This window comes from Zootermopsis nevadensis, unplaced genomic scaffold (genome assembly GCF_977971745.1).
Source record: "Zootermopsis nevadensis isolate Lab colony 2312 unplaced genomic scaffold, Znev_1.0 Znev_ptg000017l, whole genome shotgun sequence".
NCBI classification, from domain to species: domain Eukaryota; kingdom Metazoa; phylum Arthropoda; class Insecta; order Blattodea; family Termopsidae; genus Zootermopsis; species Zootermopsis nevadensis.
Window position 1 is genome coordinate 10,859,988 of NW_028259149.1, and position 26,490 is coordinate 10,886,477.

The 26,490-nt window shown below is 37.9% G+C and overlaps 2 protein-coding genes and 1 long non-coding RNA gene across 10 annotated transcripts in view; 2 read left to right on the top strand and 1 right to left on the bottom strand.

Annotated features, from left to right (window-relative positions):
- Positions 1-5,770: 5,770 nt before the first annotated feature.
- LOC110834036 (sodium-coupled monocarboxylate transporter 1) lies at positions 5,771-25,771 on the top strand. 6 transcript variants are annotated; one of them, XM_087350405.1, is made up of 16 exons: positions 5,771-5,906; positions 8,325-8,554; positions 9,121-9,280; positions 9,870-9,935; positions 10,622-10,673; positions 10,754-10,821; positions 11,026-11,180; positions 12,614-12,754; positions 13,543-13,683; positions 14,359-14,467; positions 15,182-15,291; positions 16,543-16,726; positions 16,810-16,896; positions 17,945-18,129; positions 19,394-19,610; positions 25,637-25,771. In XM_087350405.1, the coding sequence occupies exons 2-16, from the start codon at positions 8,343-8,345 to the stop codon at positions 25,643-25,645; spliced, it is 1,896 nt and encodes a 631-aa protein (XP_087206531.1). In that variant the 5' UTR covers positions 5,771-5,906; positions 8,325-8,342; the 3' UTR covers positions 25,646-25,771. The 6 variants fall into 6 exon arrangements, with proteins under 6 accessions (XP_087206531.1, XP_087206530.1, XP_087206529.1 ...); XM_087350404.1 differs by lacking the exon at positions 5,771-5,906 and adding an exon at positions 6,362-6,675; XM_087350403.1 differs by lacking the exon at positions 5,771-5,906 and adding an exon at positions 6,839-6,957.
- On the bottom strand, positions 21,402-25,052 carry LOC147873662 (uncharacterized). The gene is made up of 2 exons (XR_015535505.1): positions 22,673-25,052; positions 21,402-22,080 (listed from the first exon to the last, which is right to left on the bottom strand). It is a non-coding gene; the product is annotated as an uncharacterized LOC147873662 (long non-coding RNA).
- The window catches only part of LOC110834034 (sodium/hydrogen exchanger 3), an 82,225-nt gene continuing 81,477 nt past the window's right edge, over positions 25,743-26,490 (top strand). For all 3 annotated transcript variants that reach the window (XM_022072781.2, XM_022072784.2, XM_022072782.2), the window contains exon 1: positions 25,743-26,322. In XM_022072781.2, coding sequence (XP_021928473.1) covers positions 25,743-26,322 — 580 coding nt within the window. The remainder of the gene's footprint in view (positions 26,323-26,490) is intronic.

Here is a 26,490-nt window from a genome sequence, read left to right on the forward strand (position 1 = left end):
ACGTGCGTCCTGAAACGATAACTTGATAGTAGGTCAGCTTGTCAAGAACTTCCCTGTCTGTATTAACATCTTTTAGAATCGGAAAGTTTGTAACTGATTTTAATTTTGTCTAAGATCCGTATATCTCAGATTAGGTTTCAAAATTTATTAGATTATTGAACCAAAATGTATTTATTCTGTGCATGCTACTTGCTTCGTCCATCTCATGCCAGTAAGAGGAGAGTGAATTTGGAGGCGGCAGAAGGGTTGTGTAGTTGATACAGTGTAATTCCTGAAAGGACTAGAGTAAGGAATTGTATCGATATCCTCGAAATCGTGATAACGTGACTGATTGGTATTCTCCAAAACAAAATGGTGCAGTATGAAGTAGACTGTGTTTTATTCAAAGCGTGGGAACATTGCTCTGTTTCTAGAATCTATTAATGATACTCTTTGTGACATACCTTCATTTTTCTGGATAATTGTAGGCTATTAGTTGTAAGTGCATATTTTGAAGTAAAACAGGGGGTTTACTACAGTTGCTCTAATGTAAGCCTTCAGTGTTACATGTTTCATAATCTGCAGGAATTTCGTTGACTGAAAAGTTAGGTTTCTGCTGTTTAATATTTCAAGAATTTTAACGTAGAATGTTAACCATAACATTATTTTCTAAGGCAGTTGACCCCTTCTGATCATCTTATTCCCGTCTCGGTCAGTCAAGACATAATGTCTCTTATCTGTTGATAAGGATTCAGAAAAAACTGAGTACATGTTAGTATCTCGTCGTCAGCAGACAGGCGAGCAGAATTATCTTAGGGTGGCTAATAAATCCTTTGAAAGTGTTACAAAGTTCAAATACATGGGAACAACAATAACAAAGAAAAATGATGCTCATGAGGAAGTTAGGAGGATACGAAATTCCGGAAATGCTTGTTACTTCTCAGTTCAAAATATTTTGTCTTCCTGTCTGATTTCTAAGAACCTGAAAATTAAAGTATACAAAACAATAATTTTGCCTGTTGTTTTGTATGGGTGCGAAACATGGTTTCTCACTCAGAGGGAGGAACACAGATTGCAGGTGTTTGAGAACAGGGGGTTGAGGAGGATATTTGGGCCTAAGAGGGAAGACGATGGGACATGGAGAAAACTGTTATCAGGGTTATTAATTCAAGAAGAATGATATGGGTGGGGCATGTAGCGCGCATGGATGGGACAAGAGGTGTGCACCGGCTACTGGTTGGGAAACCTGAAGGGAAGAGACCGCTGGGGAGACCTAGACGTAGATGGCAGGATAATGTCAGGCGGGATCTATGGGAGATAGGAGTTGAAGGAAACTGGATTTTGTTGGCCCAGGACAGGGTCCGGTGGAGGGCTTTGGTTAATTCGGTGATGAACCTTCGGGTTCAGTAAGCCATCTAGTTAGTTAGTTATCTGTTGATAAGGACTACGCGCTGTTAAGACTGAAACAAAAAAACTGTACACATGTGTGTATTTAAAATGCATTTACGCCTGTCCTTTGGTTGTGAAGCGAGATTCAGGCCGGTGTCGTCGCTACTGTAGTGGGTTTAAATTGTTCATAGGACAAGCGGAAGCTTTGGTAGGATGGGGGATCAGAACATTGAAAGTCCTCTGCTGTCGAAGGACAACGCAAAAACACTGGCAACTGTACGGGATTCGATCCCTCGACTCCAGTGTTCGAAAGAAGACAGCAAGGCCACCAAGCTCAGATAAGAACATGGTAATCGGTGTAAAATGTTTCCGTCGTACGGTAGAGCAGTTACAAAAGAACATGCCTTGTCCTGTAATTCAGAGCAGATAGAACAGATTTCATTCCCATTGCTGGTTATAATTTTCAGCTTTTCTTTTATTTCTTGTCAGAGATGATGAAATAGGCTTTCCTGTAGAAGTTCCGGATCGTGATAACTGTGTGTGCCGCTTGTCAGAACTTTGCACTTTGCACTTATCAGCCTTTATTAACAGTTCATAGACCACAAAATTCGTATAAGAACAGCAAAATATTTCGCAAGACACTCACCAAAACTGGAAAGTTCATGCGATCTAAATTTCGTAATTCAATTCAATCCTTTATTATTTGTGTGCTGTATGAACAGCCTGAAGGCAAATTACAGATACAGCACAGAGATGAGCACACGAACACAATAAAAACATAAAAGGTAAAACAAGCAGAATATAAAATATATTAGTACGGAGTCCCTGCAGGCGACGTTAGCAGCTGATGCGCGTCTAGCAGGAGGACTGTTTTTGATCAAAGGGCTAAAACTGAACATAGAAAAATCTCTCAGATTCCGAGCAGGGATGCGGAGACCGACAGCTTCCAGAAGGGAAGGACAGCGTTTAATAGTGTCGGTACGTGTTATAGACGACTGAAAAAGTTTGTAATCAGAGATAAAAGTAGTGGTTTTCCTGGAGAAGGAAATTACTGTAGTTTTACTAACATTGAGTTTCATGAAGTTCGCAGTGCACCAACCTTGTACAGAGTCAATGTCAGTTTGAAGTTGATTGCAGTCGTTAGGAGATATAATGGCACGACAAATTTTGATATCATCAGCGAAAAGAAGGCATTTAGAATGATTAATTACTTGGCATATGTCGTCAATAAAGAAGTTGAAAAGTAGAGGACCCAAAACAGTTCCCTGTGGAACTCCAGAGAGGACTACAAAAGGAGACGAAAGAGTTCCAGAAACACGAATCTGGGATTGTCTGTTGGTTAAGTAACTACGAAACCAGTTTACATAACCATCAGAGAGTCCAAAAGCACTGAGCTTGTTGAGTAGAAAAGTATGAGGGACAAGATCAAATGCACTTCTAAGATCAAAATAAACAGCATCAGGTTTACCCTGGGAGCCAACTATTGGATTAATAAAATCAAGATAGGTTACGAGATTAGTAACTGTAGATTTAGATTTAGTGAAACCATGCTGACAAGTATTTAATTTGGACTTTACGTAATGTGAGACATGATCATAAATAACAAGTTCAAATAATTTTGAAAAAGTATGAGGTATAGAAATGGGTCGGTAGTTACTAACAGCGGCAGCGTTACCTGTTTTAAGAACAGGAACTACTGCTGCCTGTTTCCATAAAATAGGGAAATAATTTGGCGTTAGACTTAGATTGAAGATGTGCTCGTAGAGCTGATTTATAGGTTTGCTTTGGTTCTCATAATTATCCTAACGTCTTCAGACTGGTCGATGTTGGGGATACGGTGTGTTTTCTTTCAGGTACGACTCTTTCTACAAAGGAATATATATATAAAAAACATAGACGTACTTTTTTATCTATTTTTTAAGTACCCGTTCTCCGCCCAGGGTTTCTTAAACTGTACCGAAATTGCTTATTTACTGTGGCATGTAGCGCACATAGGAAACCAAAGGAGGCAGTATGAGAGCCCTGGACTGTTAGACGATGCGCTTCGTCAAATTATTAAAATGTGGGCGAGTCAGAAGCTTGCATGCTGGCTGTTGAATGCCTCACATGAGTCAGTGGTTGGTCTGTTGAAACAACTTTTAAGTTTTAAAGAATGGTATGGGAAGGCGGACCTTTTGTGTTAAACGACGCTGAATTATCTGGTCTAAGTTTCATAATGTACACTCTTAACCAACTATTATTAGAATTAACCAAGTATGATTCGTCAAATTTAACGGAAGTGTACCTTTTCTGTGTGTAGCAGTGATATTGTTTATTTCAGCATTATATTTGTAAATCTCACCGAAAACAAAATATTTATAACATTTATTTGTAAAGTAAATTTCATGTGAAAAAAATCTCCTCGGCGACTGAAACCAGATTTCTATCAAACGAACCAACACAAAACTGACCACCTGACTTCCGGCTTCAGAGTTCCGCCAAACGAAAGACAGGATTTTCGCAAATGAACGGTACATAGTACTCGTACTTCTCTGTATTTGACTCCCCACCTCAAAAAGTTTTTATCACGGAGTCATACAGCTTTAATATGTGGGCTATTAACAGAACTGCACACAACATATCGATACTTAGTTTCTGCCCATCACAACGTAACCCTACAAGAACAAACTCTACTGTTAACAAAACTTGAGTATATATTTAAATCAACATGCATCTAAAGCTGGTATTGCAGTAGTAACTTGATGGAAATTTCACGTGTAAACTCTGCAGTAGGAAAATTATTTATAAGACTATTCCGCGTGTTTATTCTCAGCTTTGACATTAGTAGAATTTATGGCTGTTTTTGTCTCTTTTAAATGAAGATAAAACAGCAAATACCTTATATGAAAAATACGTGTAGACCTTCTCGTCCCGCATTAGTTTCGTTACGCCACCAAGAGACTGGTTACGCAACTGCACACTGATTTGCACTGATACAGTGTGTGTCGTTACATGCGGGCGACGAGAATGAACAGACAGAGAATTAGGAATCAAACAAGTAATATCACCCTGATGATAGAGGCAGCAAGGACCTGTAAAACGCTGGGAAATTTCTACCAGACTACACTGCGCTACAACCCAGAAGACATCCATCCTAAGAATCAAACAATAACAGAAATTGACCGACGTTTCAGAGGTGCTTACTGCCAGAGTATGAAGCTTTGTACGTAGTACTTTAAAAGGTCGACCGATGTGACAACAGAATTCGACCGGAAAGGCGTAGATTTTGTCAGTATTCGTGTAACGGGCACGGTGTAAAGCAGATATTGAGGGCTTTGCTGTCACAATCTCATCTCCGTGCGATCTTGATATTTTTACTTAGCACTCTAAAGCAAAGTGGTAATTATGAGTACCACCTGATTTAACGTCCAGCAGCTCTTCATTTCGACCAAATTTTGTGTTTGTATTCCGTTCGGTTTTCACAATAATCAGGGATTGTTTCTTTAAACGTAACCCACTGATCTTTACAACTGAGATACAGTGACAGGAGCCTTTTTGTCTAAAAGAAAGGCGAATGTCCGCTCGACCGAGAAAGGAAATGGCTTGAAAAATAACGGTTGATTAATCTTTTTGCGTAAAATTTAGTCTGCAAGTCTAAGTTATTACGTGATATATTTTATTTTAATAGGCCTAAGATTTAAATTCGTGTTAAGTCGATGCTCAGTTCCCTGTCATTAACTAACTAAATGGCTGAATAATTAACGAACTATGTATTTCTGACAACAGCGCTGAAGGTTCGGCACCGCCAATGCCAAAGACCGTCTCTGGACACTATTCTTCGCTAGTTCCATTCGCCTCCCATCTTCACATCCTGTTTCCCAAGACGCTTACTAATGTTATCCTTTCCAACTTCTTTGCTGTCTTCCACTTGGACACTTTCGAGCATGTATCCACACATTTCTTGCCTCCGTCATCCGAGCTGCATTCCAAGCCCACCCAACGTTCCTTTCTTTCACTAGGTTATCTTCATAGATCAATAGATTCCCAGTTTTGCACTTTTCTTCGTATTGCAGCCGTTTTAGGACCAAATGCGTTCTGATAACTTTATTTTCGGAAGAGTCACAGTTATTGTTCAGCCCTCAAAGGAGTTAGAACATTATTAAGCGACTTTAGGAACGATCTATGTGACATCAAATAGAAAATCTTGTTCAAATGAATAATTACGCTGTCCAGCAGTTCTCAGTGTGCTAGCGAGGTCAACGCAATTGAGCTGACTCGAAAATTAAATTGACGGTCAGGATGCAAGAGTCAGTCTCCTCATGTGCAGGCTCTTGTAACCTTTAAGGTTCGAATTATTTTAAATCAGATAAATTAAACGAACTAATCATCTCATGGAGCTGATTCCACGTCTTTATGGAAGCCAGAGGTTCATCACCGTATCCGCAAGTGAATCCTATATTGAGCCAGACGAATCCAGTCCACATCGTCGCATCATATTTCTCTAAAATGCATTTTAATATTATCATCTGTCTGCGCCTATTATTTGTATAGTTACTGTGGTAAATCGCTGTTATGATTTATATATTATTTCTTCTTGTGTAAACATAGGATTCTTTAGTTCGACAGCTTGAATGTCCTCCATACGAAGACAGTTGGTAACGTCAGTCGCCAATAGTAAAAGAACACAAAAATTTAGCTGTTTTAGATAGTCATTTAGTAATAGCTAAATTAACTACACCCGCCATTTTGCACCTCACAACATGCTATTAATTTAACCTTATTTTGCTGACTGTAATTCATAACAGATGCCTAAATAATTCCGCATGTCGTCGTAGGGGTTTAGAGTTTCGACTTATCTCTCTGTGTAAGTAAGTGTGAACATTTTGCTTCAGATTTCCCGAGAAGGATGGCTCTTTCTGTAGGCTGCAGTGTTTCTAGGTTTGTCCCTCAGCGCGGTCGATGTTATCGTTTATAGCACGTATAAAACAGAATGTCCCAAAAAGATATTTTTATATTATAATACGGATTATTATCTTAAGGAACTTTATGTGTATAGATACTGTGTTATACGAATATTCTTGTCGAAAAATTCTTTCTGTTGAGCCTTCTTTCCTTCCATAAGGAAAACGAAGGATTGTGAGAACACGACGCTGTGTGTGTATGTGTTTGCGTGTGATTTTATGTTTGTTTGTCCAGCCCTATAGATTTTGAACCAGTGGACAGATTTTCACGAACATTTTATGATCGTTATTCAACTGAATGCATTTTATCTGATCGATTCTTCTGTGTTCCAGTGTACGGAATACCACTGAACCACGATACTAAGACGTAAGACTTTTTGGGTTTAGTTCTTGAAAGTGTTAGCCGGGCTAACACGTTTAACATGAAGTGAGCTATCGTCTTTGTTTCAATAATGTATCTGTGCATTCTCAAGTACCCTGTTTGCGTAGTGCCGAGTGACGCGGTACCCTTCGGAAAGCATGAACTCAAAATGTATCTGTCACACCAGTCCCTAACAGCAGCTCGGCGGGACGTGTCTTGGAGTGCGTGCGTGTGCATGTGTGTGTCGTGATGCAGTCAGAGGCATAACTCAACACTACTTCATGAAGAGTAGGAATTCACTAAATTTTGGAGTCTTGCCTTCCCGTTATGAGCTTATTATACTTTATAGAACACATAAAAGCAAATGTGATATTTACGAGTGAAGTTTTATAAACAATATTTTATAATATTAGTTTTTTTTGTAAAATTCTATGTGATATCGAAATGTCACATCTCCCAAGTCAACACAAAACAATTGTTTTGTTTTTTTCGAAATACCGTGTGGGTTGACAAGTAGAAGTTCAGGGTATACAGTGACTTTATATTTGCAGAATGTGATTATGATATCGAAATGTCAAACCCTGTAGTCATTGAAAAAAGTTTTGAAAATTGCAAATTTGTGTCAGGAAAATGCAGGAACTCTGAAACCGAGCACGCACAAAGTACTACACCATCAAGTTTTGAACACCTGCATCAGTACAGCGTCTTTAGCCCGCGTTCCTCGTCATAGTTTAGTAATGACTAATGTTGTTGAATGACATTTGATGAACTGGATGAAAAATATTGAAGGAAGCAGTTGTAGCCTAATTTGTAGTAATATTATAAAAGTTCCATGAATGTTCTTAGGAAAGTCACAGAAAGACATCGGTCATGATAGTCCATCTGCCACCACCGATTTTAACATGGAATCTCCTGAATAACTAACTAACTAACTAACTAGATGGCTTACCGAACCCGAAGGTTCATCACCGAATTAACCAAAGCCCTCCAACGGACCCTGTCCTGGGCCAACAAAATCCAGTTTCCTTCAACTCATACCTGAGATTATCCTCCCATCTACGTCTAGGTCTCCCAGAGGTCTCTTCCCTTCAGGTTTCCCAACCAATACCCGGTGCACACCTCTTGTCCCATCCATGCGCGCTACATGTCTCGCCCATCTTATTCTTTTCGAGAATCTCCTGAATACGAAGCATAAATGCTGTTCGCTACAGCCTAATAGCAATCCAATAAAACAGATATTGAAAGACTGTGAAACCATTTTATGTCATTTCAAAATTTGGAAAACTAGAGTCCCAAAATGTTTGCGGTTCCTTATGGCTTAGTACAGAAATATTTAACGAAATTTAAGGGAGAAGTGATATGTCTGTGTGTTCTTGATTACTTGTAACCATTTGTACTCCTTGTCACTTTCACTTAACGTGTTTTCTGTGGTTTTCAAACGTGCAGGATATTACTTTAAAATGCTTGCAGTTATCGTCTTGACCCAGGTTCACCGAGGCCTCTGTGACAGTATTTTCATAAAGAAGGGTACAAATACCGAGTCATGGCAGTATGGTCATTGTGTACGGCGCGGAGGGAATTTTAAAACCAAAATTCTTGTAACGTTATTTTAAATGACCAGTAAACATTAAAATTTTTGTTTTATGCGTTTGCAGATTGCAGTTCTGAGGATCATGGATGTAACAAACAGCTCGATGGAAGATGTTGGGATGGCCCTGCGGAGATTCGGACTGGCCGACTACTCTGTGTTTGTTTCAATGCTTCTGATTTGTGCCGTAATTGGAGTTTATTATGGGTTCTGTGCTGGAAAAGTGTCTGAAGCAGAATATCTGATGGGTGGACGTAATATGCAGACGTTTCCAGTGGCTCTTTCACTGATTGCTAGGTAGGTTACAGCTGGCTTCTGGACCCATTGTCTTTCAAATCTAAATTGTGAGTTTTTATCTTTCCTGTGAGCTGTACTTCAGTCAGTAGAATGTGTCAAACATTAACTCCTCTGTTTTGAAATTGTCTTTGTTTGGCAGACTCTTCTTTAACAAGGAATCGTACAGAATTATAAACAAATAGTTTGAATTAGAAGCATTTTATAACAAATATATGAGAAGGTTTTGGATAAAAGAATGGTCGGTAAGTAGGGAATGGAGATGATTACATAATGAGCAATATTTTTATTTGTAAGGGTCACTTGGCATCATTAGGGCAGTGAAATCAAGGATGCTACATTTGATTCTGTAGCACAGATGGAGGAGTGTAAAATGCATGAAGAACCTTATGATATGTGGCTATTTTAAAGACTGAAAATATGAAAATAAAGAGGATAACATTAAAATTCATTACCAGAATTAGTTTGTCAGTCATTCAGTCAGAGAGTCAGCTCATCAGTCAGTCATTTAGTTGCTTAGCATTAGATATAAGTATCCATGTATGTTAATTAGTTGACTTTCCTTGCAGTTTCATCTCTGGCATTACGCTACTGGGGACTCCCACAGAGATTTATGTCTACGGGATACAATATGTTTATATAGCAGGGGGCGTCATTGCGATGGGGGTGATAATGGGCTCTGCCTATCTTCCAGTGTTTCACAGTCTCCAGTTAATATCTACATATGAGGTAAACACAACATTGAAATATTTTGCAGACATCAAAATGACATCTGGCAGTAAACTCGGGTCAATAATGTTTCGTTATATGTAGCTTTGTAGTCCCTGCCCCTTTCCTCGTAAACAACAAAATAAAGTTGTAGTTTTGCATTAATGAACGGTAGTAAAATAATTCCTTTCAAATTACCTAGCGAGTTTGTACCAGGATGGCTCACCTTTCAAACTTCCTGTAAAGGTACGTGGTGGAAAGTAACTCACCTGTGGGTCACTGAATGTGCTATGTGTGGAATAAGGTGACTGATCGGTGATCTTTCTACATCTGTACATAGTTCAGAGTGACTAATCTGTGAGTAGCTGAGTGTACTGTCCATGCGTTATGGTGATTGACTATTTGGTATTTCCATGTATGTACATAGTACAGAGGGATTTGTGGTTTGCAAATTCTGCAGATTAATTAGTGGGTGACCACATACGTGGAGTCTGCCAAGTCAGAAACTGATTTCTCACACTCTTTTCTAAAGACATATATAGCTCTTCAGAGGAAAGTATTCGAGTAGTCAGAATCGAGTTTAATGTGCTCTGTCATTTGTGTGTTGCAGTACCTGGAGAGGAGGTTCAACAAACATGTTCGTCTCTTCGGTTCTTTCTTGTTCTCTCTTGGACTTGTAGGTATCATTGCTCATTCTAATTATAACACTATAATTAGTGACTGAGCATGCACCAATCACATGTACCGCATCTTTGAATGAAATAAAGAGTGGAAGCCAGGAAACACAAAACATGCAATGGTACCAGAACATTGGTTTTTAGTGAATTTAAATTTTTTGTTGAATCTATTTGCACACAAAGAATCAATTTTGAATCAACAGATCTACAACATATATGATAATTTGATACCCATTGTAGGAGGATTCAAAGGCTGCAGCTATGGATTGCAGGTCACATTATCAAAAACAAAGTTACTTGCAGTAATTTATTACTGATTCTGAGTGTAAATCTTGGACAAAGTTACTGTCTGGAATTTTGTCTTCATAAGCGATGTCTGAATTATCTGCTGTGAGCTACTGTCTTGTAGATTGACTATTACTAGGTTCATTATAATATCACTTAGCTGCTCACTCTTGAAATCTTCATCTTGAAGGCTTTCTTTGTGCCAATTTGGAAAGGGCAGAGGTTGTAAAGAGGAACATTTGTAACAGATTCTTTGTTGCCTTTTCAGTGCTGTCTTGGCAAGATGAGTGTTTATGGCTTCTTTTAGTTTCTAATTGCAGTAGTGAGTCATTTTGTTGGAGATATATAACTCTGATGTATGTTACAGTTTATTATCTAATGCTCTATTATACTCTTTCAGGTAACATGGCTACCAATTGTAATATATGTTCCTGCACTGGCATTTAATCAGGGTGAGTATAATAGTTGAATGAGTTTCATTAACACTCTCTGTGAAATGCAATCTCAGGAAGATGAATGGTTTCTTTTTCAGTTACTGGAATCAATGTGCATGTAATTACGCCTGCTGTCTGTATTGTCTGCATCTTCTATACATGTGTGGTAAGTGACACTGCCGCTCTTATTTGTCGAAGAAGACTTGAACACAAAACAAAGATTAATTTGAAAATGCTTGTATCTTGTAGCAATGGTTCCAAAACTATGATTTTAAGTTTATATAGGGATAGTGCTTATTCATGAGAGGTTGCTGGAATGGTAAAGTTTGTCAAATTCAGTGACAACAGTGTTTGATTCCTCTTCTAACAGGGTGGTCTCAAGGCTGTTGTTTGGACAGATGTAATTCAGACATTGATCATGTTTGGAGCAATGGTTTTGATCATTATTAAGGGGACCATTGATGTGGGTGGTTTCAGTGTTGTCTGGGAACGGAACTATGACAGCGGCCGCATTGAAGCTCCAATGTAAGTTTATCAACTGTAGAATATATTTGAAGGTAAAGTACTGTATATTTTGTTCATTGTCACAAAGTACTGCATTCACAATAATTGTATGAGTAGTCTTTAGGTGATATAGTAATAATTATCGGTTCCTGACAATTAAGGTGGTATTATCAGTAATCCAGGAAATAAAATATCACTGAAGAATATATCTCTGTATCATAATCAGATAAAATTATATACACAATTTATGCAGGATGGCACATAATTAATCACCTGTAGGAAAGCACGGGAGTATTCTAGGTAATTTTCATGAAAAAAAATTGTCTTATTAAGATTCACAAGAAAATGTTGCTGTTAACTTAAATTTTGATTGTCTGATTAGCACATATTTTCTCTTTTTATTAAATTTGATTAAACAAGAGTGGGGGGGGGGCAGTTGAAACCATTGTATGTCTTTCTGTGATTCATGCAAACCTCAAGGATTTTTCATATTTTTATAATTTTAATAAAAATAGCTAAATCTGACACACAGCATCACACAATGCCAAACTGGTGAGAATTTTATACAAATTTTCAGTAGTGATGCTTCATGTTACTGTGGCTACAGCATTTATTGACTGAACTTTTCCTTTTTAATTTTAAAAAAAGTTTGCAGTCTCACACTACTTTCACCAAATAATCAGAGAAGTCTGCACATGATGAATGTCCTAACATAGTGTTCATGCATTTTACTCAGAACTAACGTAGTTTTATTTGCACATAAATGTACTTATTTGTAAACAGTTTTGATGCTTAGCCATCTTCATACATAAGGATTTACAATTAAACATCTAAGAAATTAAATTAGTCTGTAGTTGTCACATTTTAATCGAGACCAAAGGTTTACAGTAGAGATATCCTATTCTGGCTAATACAGACCTAATACATCTTCAGTCACATACTGTCAGTGTTCGTTTATGTCCATCTGTGAACTGAACTGTACTATAGATGTCAATGAAATTCAGTTCAATCATCAAGGCACTGGGGATCCCATGATCCTGATGCTTCGCTGACAAGGCCACCAAGTGAAATTGTAGGAGCTTCATACTTCTAAAAATTATGCATGTATTATTTTATGTTATGGACATATGTAGTTCTAAGTAGGAGTTTAAGTTTTCATGACAGTGAGTATGAAGATGGCTGCATTCTGGGTTGTAGTGATGTGCAGTCTGGTAGAAGTTTACCAGTGTTTCAGAGGTCCATCATCAGGGCAAGGATGGAGGCAGCAAGCACCTCTGATGGGGAACTTCTGCCAGGCTATATGATGCTATAACACAGAAGACAGTTATCTTCATATGTACTTCTAGCTTGAGTACAGATCTTATTCTTCTGAATCCTCAAGAATGCCACACCAATGGCAAGCGTTCAATACTTGTTTCTTGCTGCAACGTTATTGTTGTGTGGTATGTTGTTAGCTGGGACCTGAACCCTGTAACTCGCCACACTGTATGGGTGTTGGTGATTGGAGGATTTGTACACTGGCTGCAGGGTAGTGCAATGAATCAGTATCAGTTACAGCGGTACCTGGCTCTACCAACACTTGAAAAGGCCAAGAAGTAAGTCATGAGTTCAGGAGACTGCATGACGTTACTGAAGCTACAGTGTTTCTGCGAGAGAAAGACATTACCCTTTCTGTGTTGATGAGCTGATTAACCTGGTGAAATGGTTTCAGCTAGGCTTGTTATGACTCAGTCAGGTTAATACTCAGAGGCTTGTTTTGAATTGCATGTAATTCATTTATTGTTAAGAGATGGCACAGTCATATAAGGTATTTTATTTACAACATTTTCTGATTTTATCCTTTGTTATTCAGTTCTTCTGAAACAGCCTGTAGCATTAGAATTTGCTGTGAAGGGGGTTCATATATTTACAATACTATGAACATTGACTGTTTTGGAGTTGGTGTGGTTTTCTCTGGTTTGTAGTAGGCGTTTTAAAAACACTGGGTAGAATATTCAGGGACGTTGCATCTTGTGATTTGCATCAAAATATATGAACATATATGAATAGGATTGATTTAATTAATTCAAATGTAATTTCAAAATGCTTTTGGCCTCAAAAAATACTGATAGAATATCATACAAAAACCAATAGCTACAGATATATATAAGGACTCAAAACATGGCAGGTTTGGGACAGTACCAGTAAATAGAAAGACGAGGATGAATTAAAAGAGAAATATTTTTCTTTATTACATTTTGGATTAAAAAGAGGATAATTTATGTTTCTCACATCACAAATTCTCTGAATATTTTGAATTATTGCCAGAGCTGCATTCTCATGCAAACGTTTTGCAGAACCCTTGTCTGGAATGGTTATTTGCATGATACTATGCTGCCAACAGCCTAAGCTTGGATCCAAACATTCGCCATTCCCTGTTCACTGTGATGTGTGGAGGTGGATTCTTCTGGCTGCAGTTAAGTGCTGTGAATCAGAATATGCTTCAGCGCTACCTCACCCTGCCCACATTGCATGCTGCCAGAATGTAAGTTGGTGAGCATGAACTGGCCAATGCTGAGTGATTTAATTTTAAACACATTTTACTTCTTTGCCTGCGTTGTTATTTAATTTTTTTGAAACACTCTTTAGAATATTCTTGACAGTAAGAGGGCTAATTACACTGTACCAACTGCACAGACTATTTTAGTTGGGAGAATGTTTGAATGTTCTAAACAGGACCTGTTCATGCTTTTGAGACACTGTATTCTTTGTTCTATAAATAAGATGCATTTTTGTTGTGAGGACCTAGACTAAATTTTGACAGTTAATGAGAAACTAAAAAGAATAATGTCTGGCATTACTGGGCCACAGTTTAATTTTCCTGTGTCAAAACTGGAAAAGTACTTTGTTCCAAAATGAAGTTTATTGGTGTAATTTGTAACTTTCTATGTTGAATTTTTGTGGTTGTCTGCATCTGATATGATGCTGTTGATATTTCAGTATCTATTCCTAAATATTGTTGCAGAAAGAAGTGAATAAATTTTCAACTGAGTTTAAATATATTACATATTGACTTTCATTTGAAGATGTATAGGTAAATTACTGTAAGTTTGGACATGGCCAACAGCTTTGCACACACAACTGCAGCATGTGACTTACGAGGACAGTCCTCAAATTTGTAAGTGATATGAATATTGAAGTTTGTTCCATTTGATTTCAGTGCTCTTTGTGTGTTCGTTGTGGGGGCATTAGGCCTTATTCTGTTATGCAGTTACAGTGGAATGCTGATATTTGCTACCTATTATAAGTGTGATCCTCTCACTACAAAGGTAGGCCTATGTCATTTGTGTTAAAATTCTGAGGTTAATGTGAATCTTACAGATAAAGAATCTTATTGACTCCATGAAACAGGGCCTTCTTTGGAGAGCTTATAGTTTAGAAATTCCCTCTTTTCAGAGAAGTAAGAGAATTTTCATAAAAATCACAAACTTCCAGCATCAAATCATGTCCTAAACTAGTTCAATCCAGTTTGGAAGTAATACACAATTACAGACAAATTTACATAAGTTTTATTCTTAGCCAAGAATGAAGGAGATAATACAATTTGTCAGTTTTACAGCTTCTGGTATAATCACACCTATAAAGTTACCAAAGCACAGACTAGAGAAATAAGAATGTGATTAGCTCCAATCTAAGTAAATCTGATAGTAGACTGAAGGTTCAACACTGCTGATGTTAAAACCCATCAATGGGTATGATTCTGAGCCACTTCCATCCGTTTCTTATATGCACAACCTAATTCCCTAAGATCCATCTTAATGTTATCCTCATCAAATGTTGTGGCTGAGTCTTTAGCTTTCTTCTTTGTATCTTGGAGGTCTCAAATGAGAAAATATGGCATCACTTGTGGCCAGTAAACAGATAAAGTTTTCAAATGATAATGTAGCCTTTATGTTTCAAATTGTCACTGACATGTGGCATGAGAATCTTATTCTGCAAACTCTGAAGATGTGATGTTACAAAGTTATGGTGCATGATTCCAGTTAGCAGCAGCAAAGGATCAGCTACTCCCATTGTTGGTGATGGATACTCTTAAGGACCTCCCGGGTCTTCCAGGACTGTTTGTGGCTGGTGTATTCAGTGCTGCTCTCAGGTGAATGTTTCTGAATATTTCATTTTTAAGTGTGTTTGCAACTGAAACTGCAAAAATGCACCCATTAGCTTTGCCCTGTCTGTTGGTCCATCCAGCTATCCATATGCAACAACTTGAGATTGGCTGAACAAATTTTCATGAAACTTGATATTGAGGAAGTTTATAAAAAATTCGTTGACACATTCCAATTTTGGTTAAAATCTAATAACAGTAATTTGCAGTCTCCATAAAGACTACATGTGTTTCTACACATTGAAGTTACTGGGTGAGGAATGTTTACAAAATTATGATTATCATGGTGATTATGTTTATTATTACTATTGTGAAAAAAAAGAAAATACTGAATAAAGTTTCAGTAATATATTTATTTATTTCCGTCAATACACAAACTTAGTTGTTAAAATTGGTGTTATTAAAGCTAAACTTTAAAATTTGGCGCTTATCATCGCTATTACGATGTTACAATTTTAGCGCTCATTATTTTATTTCACAACATGTTTCAATGCAACTGCATCATCTTCAGGCTATTTTCGTCTTTAAAACTAATGTATATTTAATAATGCAACTATCATTGATTTGTTTGTTTTGTAGTTTTCGTTTTTGTAGGTTGTTTCTTTTTGTTGTTCGTCTTGTTTTGTATTTTTTAGATCAGTCGTTCTGTAGTCTGTGAAACAATTAATTGACATTCGAATTATTAATTATTTATATGAGAAAGAGTTTGGAAAATAGAAAATATTTATAAAATATAGAAATATAAGATCCTTACCAGAGTTTACTGAATGCTTGCTCGGTTTTTTTAGTGAAACTATTAAAATACAGATATGTCAACTTAACTGGACTTGAGTATGTTCCTTCTGGCTGATGAAATACAGTCAGGTTTCGCATTGCATTTTAATACTTGATTCTGTTGTAGAACTTCCAAATGCTCATTCATTGTATTAGGTGTAATTGTAATTGTAATATGACATTATATTCTGTTCATCAAAGCTGTGTACTTGTTTTATCATACATACTGTAACATTGAAATTATATGTTGCCAGCCTCAGCATACGAATGCTTGAAAGTGGCTTGGGGACCTAAAAGTTTGGACAGGTTTGAATTGGAGTAGAAGACAAGAAACCTTTTCTGACCTGAGACTATGTCATTCATGGGCTAACCAAATCTGTCCTTTATTTTTTTTTTACAATTCTTGAAACTTTGTCCTTAATTATTTCTAAACATTCAGTGAACATTGCTGTCTTTTTATTGTAGCTCTATGTCAACTGGCCTCAATTCCATGGCAGCTGTTGTTCTGGAAGACTTTTATAAAGCCTGGTTTACCCATAGGCTATCTCCACGACAGACTGACATTCTGTTGAAGACTGTTGTTGTGGTGGTGGGGTCTGTGTGTGTTGCACTTGTTTTTGTTGTGGAGAGACTGGGAGGTGTTTTGCAGGTGAGGACATTTCACAGAAATACTGCAGGCTGTCCTGGAACCAGAGGCACTTTGTAATTGAAGCTTTGTCCCTTCATTTGCAGATGTCCATGAGTTTAAGTGGTATTACCCATGGTGCCTCTCTTGGAATTTTCAGCATGGGGCTTTTCTTACCATGGGTTAATTCTAAAGTAAGTTCTAAACTTCAGAGGATTTATTTATAGCTTTTGTATTTGATCTTAATCTTAAAATCTTAATAGACCCTCTTCTCTCTCTGGTCTCTCTTTCATAAATAAAGTAAATGTATAATGAAGAGGTTACATTTGTTATCCTCACATTTCAGCTTCCAAGCCACTTGAGAGATTTCATTTAAATTCTATATTACGGCTTTATTCTGAAAGTTGTTAACCAAATTTAGGTCTGCATTTGACTAACTTATAAATCTTGCTTTACTTGAAGCTGAAATTTAACTTACCAAATTCTTAGAAATACTTCTTTGTACACAAAACTTTGTTCAAGACGAAATATTGAACTCATTAAGAATTCTGATATTTATTTGAACTTTTGATGGTATGGCACACATTAAACAAAATATAAAGAAAGAATAATTTATGTTTACTGTTGATTATCTTCATACACAGTAAGTGAACAAAGTTAACTTAGGTTCTACAGTCATGAAAAATATTTTAATTTTTGATATTGTTTCAATTCATCTTTATTAATTTGATTTGATGCCCATTAGAAGAACTGAATGTCCTAGTGTGGTTAGATTTCAAATTAAAATGCAATGTGCACACTCAAAATTTGTTACTTTCTTAGTCTGTCTGACTCTATTTTTTATCTGAACATCACAATGAATGTTTTTCCATGTTAACTTTGTCAATTAATGTTTGAGGCCACAAGTAGTTTTCTTCAGATTACATCAGTCTCTTGGAATTTGGAACTGAAAATCAGAGAAAATTTGCGATACACTTCAGTCGATGAAAAAAATGAATGCGATTTCTTTGTGTGCAGTTCTTTCATTAGCACTTTTTCTCATATGTGTCTTTGACTGAAGTGTTCAAGGTTTGTTTAGTCTTTCCAGGGAAGCAATCACTATTTATTATTGTTACTGAATAGAACACACAAATATTCTCTATATGTGAAGAGGTACTGAACGCTAATGCAGATGGAATTTTTTGTTACTGCTTCTGATACACATCTCATTATTTGTATAGAGTCATCTGCATTGTGTTTCAGGGTGCAATGGTTGGTGGAGTGGCTTGTCTGGGTTTCATGTCCTGGGTATGCCTAGGAACTCAGGCGGCTATCGCCTCAGGTGACATCAGTTTTGAGACAAAACCTGTCTCAGTTGAAGGCTGCACCTATAGTTTTGTCACACCTCCAACTCCAGCAATTAACTCTACTGTGGAACAACACAAAGAGTGAGTTTAAGAATCTTGTTACCATTAGCATTTTCTTTGACTCTGTTTACTGCCATGCACCATGTTATTACCAGTAATCAGTCAAATTTCTATTCTGAAACCTTTGGATTACCAGTTTACCATTGGCTCGTTTTGCTTCAGGAATATTATGTTGAACTTCTAGATACATTCCCAACTAGAAGTTGTAAAAATGCATTTATTAGTTTTATCATGTCTGTCAATCTGTCAGTCTGACTGACTGGCTGACTGTCTGTCTACATGTAATGCTTGAGAGAGAACTACTGATTGGATTTTGATTAAAGTTGATATCAGGGAGTTGTATTATAATTTGCCAGTACATTCCAATTTTAGTTAAGATCGGACTATAATGATTGGCACCTAACACAAAGACCTACTGGTACATGTGTTTTTGCACATTTCCAGTTAGGAAATTCCCAGTATGTATATGATCAACGTTCCAACGTTCCTGAAATGTGAAATACTTGACTGAGGGAGAATGTACTTATTTCACATGTTACAACAAATGCATGAAATATCCTTCATCACATAAACACATGTGGTAGCATGACATTGGATCAAGAATTACATGCATTCAAACACTTTGGGTGTGGTATTTTTAGTTCTTCTTCTTCTATGGCTCTCCGGTCTGTATTCGGTCCATGGCCTCCTCAATTCTCCTCTTCCATTCGGTCCTCTGTTAGGTCCATCTGTCCGAGGCTTTGATCGAGGTTTCGAAACATCTTCCTTTTTACGGTGCAAGGTTGTTAGCCTTGCGACCAACCCCCTACCTGGAGGACCAGGGCACCTGTCTTAGTCTGACCTTTTCCCCTTGACAAATCTGGCTAGGGAGGCCCTACCAGTAGCTCTTGGGGTCACTGAGGTACTCAAGCTCCACCACCACGACAAGGTGCAGGTACCATTAAGTGGGGGATATTATTAGTACAAAGCTCAAATGTGTATGAGCCTTGTTCTGCATTGTGCTAACAAGTTTCACAGACAATGATCAATAGCATGGAGAGTGTTGGTGATTTATTAAGGATCAAAATGCATCTGTTGAGAATACAAATTAAGTATGGTTGACAAAGTATAATAAAAGCTACTTGGTTAAATTGTGATTGTCAATTTTAGCTACATGGTATGAGAATTGGTAGGATGACTGAAAATACTCTAACAATAATAATACACTTTTGTCATAAAATCTTATTATATTTGCTTGCATACAGTCTGCATTGGACATTACAAGACATGTTGTTTTATATTCCAGTGAAGTCTTTGTCCTGTATCGGATGTCCTACCTGTGGTACACATTACTGGGGGCTGTTGTGTCGATGGCCGTGGCACTTGTCACAAGTTTATTTACAAATCCAACTGACCCTGCTTCTCTGGATCCCATGCTTCTTAGTCCTGTAATTCGTCGATTCCTACCAAAAAAGGGCGTGAAGCAACAGGATGTTGACATGGCCCTTCTCAGTGGCTGTAAGGTAACTGAACACTATTTTGAATTTATTATGAAAGAAAAAAATCATGAAAGAAGTCTTTCTGTTGCATACAAGACAAATTTTGAACAAGTATTGTACAGATTTTTGACCCTGTTTGCCATTGGCTGTGTTGGAATTGCAGACTGTTTCTTCAAAATCATTGTTTGTTTGTGGCTAAAATATATAGCCAAAAAATGTTGAAAATCAAATGTTTTGCATAATAGTACACAAAACCAGTATGTCAAAGTATTAGCCAGATCATGGCAGGAGGAAAAGAACTTGTTCCATAGGCAGGGAAAAGTTAAAAAACTCTTGGTGAATAAGAATAATCTAATTTTGTTGATTCTGGTTTATCGATTACTATCACTGTGCTACATATAATCAACATCAGGAGTACAAACAGGTAAGTTTCATGACATTTTTTGTTTCTGTTATGGTAAAAGTTCAGATTGTGGTTTTCTAAGTTGACACCATGAAGTCTTGTAAGTGCTTCAAGACTTTCAGAGCAATGTTCTCCTTCCATACTCAGAGTAGAAGTGAATTGAGCTGGGATGTATTATAAGAAGAGTGGAAGTGAGCAAAAGAATTGACCAATCATAAGCCAGAGATGGTAAGAGGAGATTGAGTGTTGTCTGGACCAATGGGTACAGGGAAGTGCCCTAGAAAGAAGGCTCTGTTCAGTGCCAGTAGAGAGGAATTCCAAGTCAGGATGAAGTTTGTGCCCTGGCATTGCAGAGATCCTTCTTTCATTACTTTATTGTATGAATGAGAGGCTTCCATGACCAGCTGAGGGAGAAAGAACCAGAGCCAAGAAACATATAGGCACATCTGGTTCAACCATTTGGAAAAATCGGCCATTCCATAACATGATATGAAGTTGGATTATCATAGTCTTCTAGATAATACAATTTTCATGTCCAGAAATCCAGATGCATGTACTGGATTGTCAGGCAAGTAACGGAGACTGAGCTCCACCTTAACAACATGAGCAAGACAAATGGTTTCTTCATAATCAGGTCATGGTAACCTCTCATTAAGACCCTGAGGGACAAAAGAAGGTTGTCTGTTAGGACAGGCATAAACTTCATCTTGACTTTGTCTTCCTCTGCAGTGGCTCTAATAAGGGTCGCATTTCCTTCTACAGTGAAGATTGACACAGTATATTTCCCTAAAATATTGGTAACCACCTAGATTATATTGTGTCACAACCCAAAAATAAGTTTTAGGCTGTCTGGGTATTGATTCCATATCCTCATAACCTTTCTTCTCCAAGAGCCATCAGCTTCAAGATGTAGCAGGTGAAGACATTCCAAGAGTTTTCTCCGCCTGTTTTGATTTCACTGTCCTGACAATACAATGTGATCTATTTAAATCACGAATCTCATGGTTATACATCCACTGTTCTGATGATCCCTCCATTTTGTGAGTGTATAACAGTATCATAGCGAAGTCTCTAACTTTGAATTTCTTTTTTGCAATTTCAGCCTTGATCGCCATACAAAGTAACAAACAAGAATTCTCCTGATCATTTTTTACTTGCTTCAAAATATTGCTCTCCCTGTGTTGTTTCTTCACAAACTTGTAATTCCGAAAGATCTTTAGAATGATGAATGAACACTGTAAAGTCAAGACGACACAGGGATTACTGCATAATATCTACGAACTCTAGGGGTTTTAATGGGGGTGGGGGAGGGAGTTTAAACAAAACGTTTTAGATGATTTTCATATTTACCCTATACTGGACTTATAAATAAACCTTTATTACTCCTTATAGTTAGCAGTGAGATAGGCGAATTTGTTTGAAAGTTTATTAATATGACGTATATTTAATTGTATAAGGAGATAAAGCTACATTTTCTTCAACAGTAGACTATCATTTTTATGTCAGCAAGGTTTTAGTACACATTTATTTCACAGAAGTGCAGCACAAAATGAACATGTAAAAGTTAAGAATTTTAACATTCTTACTTCATCTCCATTGCTTGCTAGAAATTAACCTATTTCTGATAACTTGTGTCTGAAAGATGTGCTAACGTTCAAGGGAAAGAGTAATGTATTTGTCTGTTCCTAATAACCTGTATCATCAACAGATCTTTATTTGTAATAAATGTACATGAAGAGTTGATGTACAGAGATGCAACATTGTAAAGAATACATTTGAAACTCTAACTCCATGGTACAAGGAGTTATTGAGCAGGTGGTAGTTATTTATCTGATCAAGATATCCCCTCCTTTTATTGAAGTAGAAGGTGTGTACCCACAATTTATCCCTATCCAAAGTCAGGTGTTTGTATTTGTGTAGACGTAATATTCTTCTTTCAACGCCTTTTTCTTCTATGGCTCTCCGGTCCGTATTTGGTCCATGGCCTCCTCAATTCTCCTCTTCCATTCGGTACTCAAGCCCCACCACCACGACAAGGTGCAGGTACCATTAAGTGGGGTCATCAACACCTGTCTTCCAAGAATTCCCTTCCTGTGAAGTTTCGAACCAAACATTTTCAAGTGAAACTGCAATTTTGTCCTCATTCATGCAACACACATTGTCAGTTTCATTACTCTTAAAGTAAGTTCTTCATTGTGTAATTTTCTTTTTTCCCTCATTCCTTCTCAGTTCGGATATTCTCTTCATACTTTTTGTAGCACGCCCATGAATTCTCTTGGAGCAGGTTTTAATTAATTTATCACAATTATTGGGTACTTGTGGGTTATCGGGACACATCGCTTTACAAATAGGTTAGGTTATGTTAGGTTAATGTGTGGATAAATGACATATACTTGAAAGTTTTTATATTTTATTTCAATAAATGACAACTAACCTAACCTATTTGTAAAGCGATGTGTCCCGATAACCCACAAGTACCCAATAATTATACTAATGGTATGAGGTCAAGTGAAACACAGCATGCATTATTTTCTGCATTGTTTAACGTCTTAATTTAATAGTTAGTTTAATTTCTTAATGTATCTGGAAGTAAGCCCACATTTCATTATTAATAATTGCACCAAGAAAAATTTATTAAAAATCAGTTGTGTATTAATGGATTACTAAACACAACATTACTTACTGGACAACTGGGGAAACAGAATCAAACTATACTTCTGTTTTACTGGAGAGTAAAGGTAATAAAAACATAACAGAGTTTAACTTCAGTAACAAATCCTGTAAATCGTTGGTCATCTTTTGCCATATCCTTTTTAATCAGAACTAGTTTTGCACCATCCCAGATGTTTCGGTACAGCAAAACCAATAACCTAAGTGCGGTCTGATGCAGACAAGTGCCCAATGACCAACAGTGAAGGACGACATTAGAGTCATAGATGGTTTTTTTTTCTGGTGGTATGCAGTGATACCAGCACATTCTGAAAATATGTTGAAAATTAGAGGGGTCTGCAGTGGTCGCGCGGTCTGAGGCGTGGGCCATGTGCCGCTTGGTCGCTAGGACCGTGGGTTCGAATCCCACTCAAGCCATGGATGTCTGTCCGTGGTTTTCTGTGTACAGGTAGAGGCCTTGCGACGGGCCGATCCCTCGTCCAAGGAGTCCTACCGAATGTCTATAGATCGAGCCAACGAAAAGTTGGGACCCGCAGTGTTCAGGCACTTGAAGAACGGGTCGTTCCCAGTATGTTGAAAATTAAAAGTAAATTGTTTATTAGGTATAATTGTCACAAGATATTTCTGAGCTTTGTTGACTGTTACGAATGCTTATTGGTGGCCAGACAGCTGAAGTACAGAGTGGTAAGAAAAGTAATATCACATAAAGGATCTTTCTCCCCCTTGACCTTTCCATCTTCCCTTCTCCTCTTATGTAGCTCAAGCTCACATATATTTTGCATCCAGTATTCCTTCAAGTTACAGCACTGATGACTTTACCTCGTACAATTCAAGACTCCCTGCTTCAGTATATTTTTGAGGTTATAACAGGATTGAATTAGATGGGAATATATTCATGAGTAGTAAGAATTTCAAGGATTTGGAAGGAGGCAGTTATGACCTATTTAAAGATAAGACAGGAAATTTATAAGAAACATCAGAAAAGATTGGTGGCTGGTAAATGGGCTAAAGTCCAAACCTTGTAATACCTGAAATAAAACCTTCGTAGGTGACAGAAGAACCAATTTGGAAAAGGAGTCCGATGGAATAGGTGACTGCTTTATGTTAGTTATATACATAATGCCCCTTCCTGTATGGCCACTGACCAATGGGGAACAGTGGATGAACCCATCCTGAAACCATTCAATTTGATTCATTACATTTGGAACTTTGGGTTCAAATGACCCAGCCAGTGTTGTCTAAAAATAACCAATCATCTGTTATTTATTTGTAGTTTATTTATCGACGCTGTTTCAGTAGGTCCGACTATACAGCGTCGAATAAGAGGATATTAGACAATAATGAATTGGAAAGAAGCGGTCATGGCCACATTTTCAGGTACTATCCGGTCATTTTCCGAGGGACTGAGGAAAACCGCGAAAATCCCCAGTCAGGATAGCCGAGATTTGAACCCGGGACCTTCCGAATACAAAGAAGGAATGTTAACCACTCGTTCGGGACGTCAGGGCAGTCGTCTGTGGTCAGTTGAAAGTGTCGTCATCCGATAGTTCCTCCTGATTGCAACCAGCCTGTTCAGTGTACAGGTGTGCAATTGGCCTCTGATTTTAATGGTTTTAGTGTTGTTTGACTAAATATAGTATGAACACTTAAGTATAATGAACAACAAAAATCATGCAAGTTAGATATTTATTTCGTATATTGTAAGTATTAAAAATTTCCTTGGAAATTCTGATTGTAACAATGAATTTTAGCAAGGTCTGTCCTGACGCTCTAAGAAGAAATGGTATGTCAACCATAAGTATGTCCTCATCGCCTCATCACTGTAAGTGAGGAGAAAATGGATATCCTATGGACCTAAGCTCTAAGCCTATAGATCTGCTCGTCCTTTAATCTAATTGACTCTTCCAGGACAGACAGCAAACATGCAACATGACGTCATCATTGTGTATAATTTAAATAGTATTGTTTATTGTGAGGAATATCTTCTTACATTATTCCTTCTTCTTTTTTTGTGTGTGTTTTCCTTTTTTCTGCCAAAAATTCTTTGCTGTGTAGTAGCCTATGCGGAGATAAAAATATAAGTTTAGTGATGAGTTTGTTTTCGCCCTGATTGACTCATGACAGGATCAGGGCTGGAAATGGATGCAATGGTTAGACACCACCCACTTAATTTCAGAGAGCTTTTCTTTAAGGGAACATTTTACAGTGTCTTAATATTTCGTTGGTTTCGTTTCCAGCAACACATGTTGGAGTGAATCCAAGAACTTACATTGTAATAATGTTCTATTAAATTTACCGGCCATTACTCTGGACATTGTTACTGAACCAGAATGTCTGCCCAGTTCCGTAAAGCCATTTATACCCTTGGACAAGACTAGCCGGTGTCCCATCTGATATTGAAACCGGGTATCCTACCTCTCGAACGCGAGTTAGGTGTGTTAGAACTACACCTGTCTGTTACGTTCTGCATACGTTCAAACATTTTTTTCAAAGTGCAAAGTTTATTTCTGATTGGTTGTTTATACTTCAAAATGGCCCACACACGCATATCAATAACAGCAAAGAATGACAAGGGATTGTGGACGTCTTATCTGGAGTAGATGAACGCTGCTTGCTTCCCCTCAGTAGCGTCGTCTCGTCCGCCCCATTCCTCTTCAGGGCGCCTGCGTACACGCCGGTCCCCTCTCTCGCTAGTCATGGATCAGCTGATTCTGTATTGCCGATATCACCCCAACCGCGCCAGGAGTGAGAGCCGGGACATCGTTATGAACGATGAAGGCGGTTCCGAAAAAACTTGCAGGAGATCAGCAACCACTCCCACCATTATTTTCATTGGCCACTATTATCAAGTGTTATTACGACTACCTTAATGTGTGAGAAGAAATAAATATATACACAATCAGAAATCTCCTCTCACCGAGTGCTGCAGTTATTCGCGTCGAGTTGAGAGTTCAGTTCAGCATTTCTCTGTCTGCAGATGGGGTAGCAGCTGCATGTTATGTACTGAATGGATGGGCGACATCCACAGTCAGCGAGCTAGAAAGGAAATTAATATTCGCTGTTAATAGTGCATCTACTTCGAGATGACTTTAATAAAACACACTGCCAACGTATACAGCACATCTGCCCATCACGGTTGCCATCGTCACAGCTGTAATGAAGGCAGAAACGTCACATTCCTCTTCTTTATCATGGTGCTTCTGCTGCTGCTAGGACATTTGGGAGTTTGTTCCGGAAGACCAGACGCATTAGCATCCTCGTCGAGTTCAACGACGTCCTCACCTTCCGGTAATCATTATTACAGTGATAGTAACAGTAGACACATTTCTTGGTCAGTTAAAGGCATGGCTCCCGCTTTTGATGATAGTGGTGATGGTGGTGTTCAAGATGCATATTCTTCACCTTCTTCATCCATAGGGCGTTCACCGATCCGCCCCGATGATCAAGGCGGCTTCGAAGAAAGCAGACCCATTTCACCCGGGCCTGTCTTCCTGTACAATGCTGACGATGGAAAATCTGACGTGCAGTCTTCAAAATCTGACACGAAGCACAATGACAGTGGAGGCTCGAAGCGCTATGATGTCATGTCTGTTGACTTTGCTCGTGTGGAGACGCCGTTCATCATCGGCGTTTGGATATTCTGTGCCAGCCTCGCCAAGATCGGTGAGTAGTACAAAGTTTTTGTTACTGTTACCACTAGCGTTCTTGTGGTGTTTAATGTCATGTCTCTTTCGAGCATCTAAACCGGTAATCACATAAAACGTGTTTATTGGCTTTCATGAATCCATGTTTCGATATGACAGCAAGAGTGGAAAGTACTTAGATTATTAT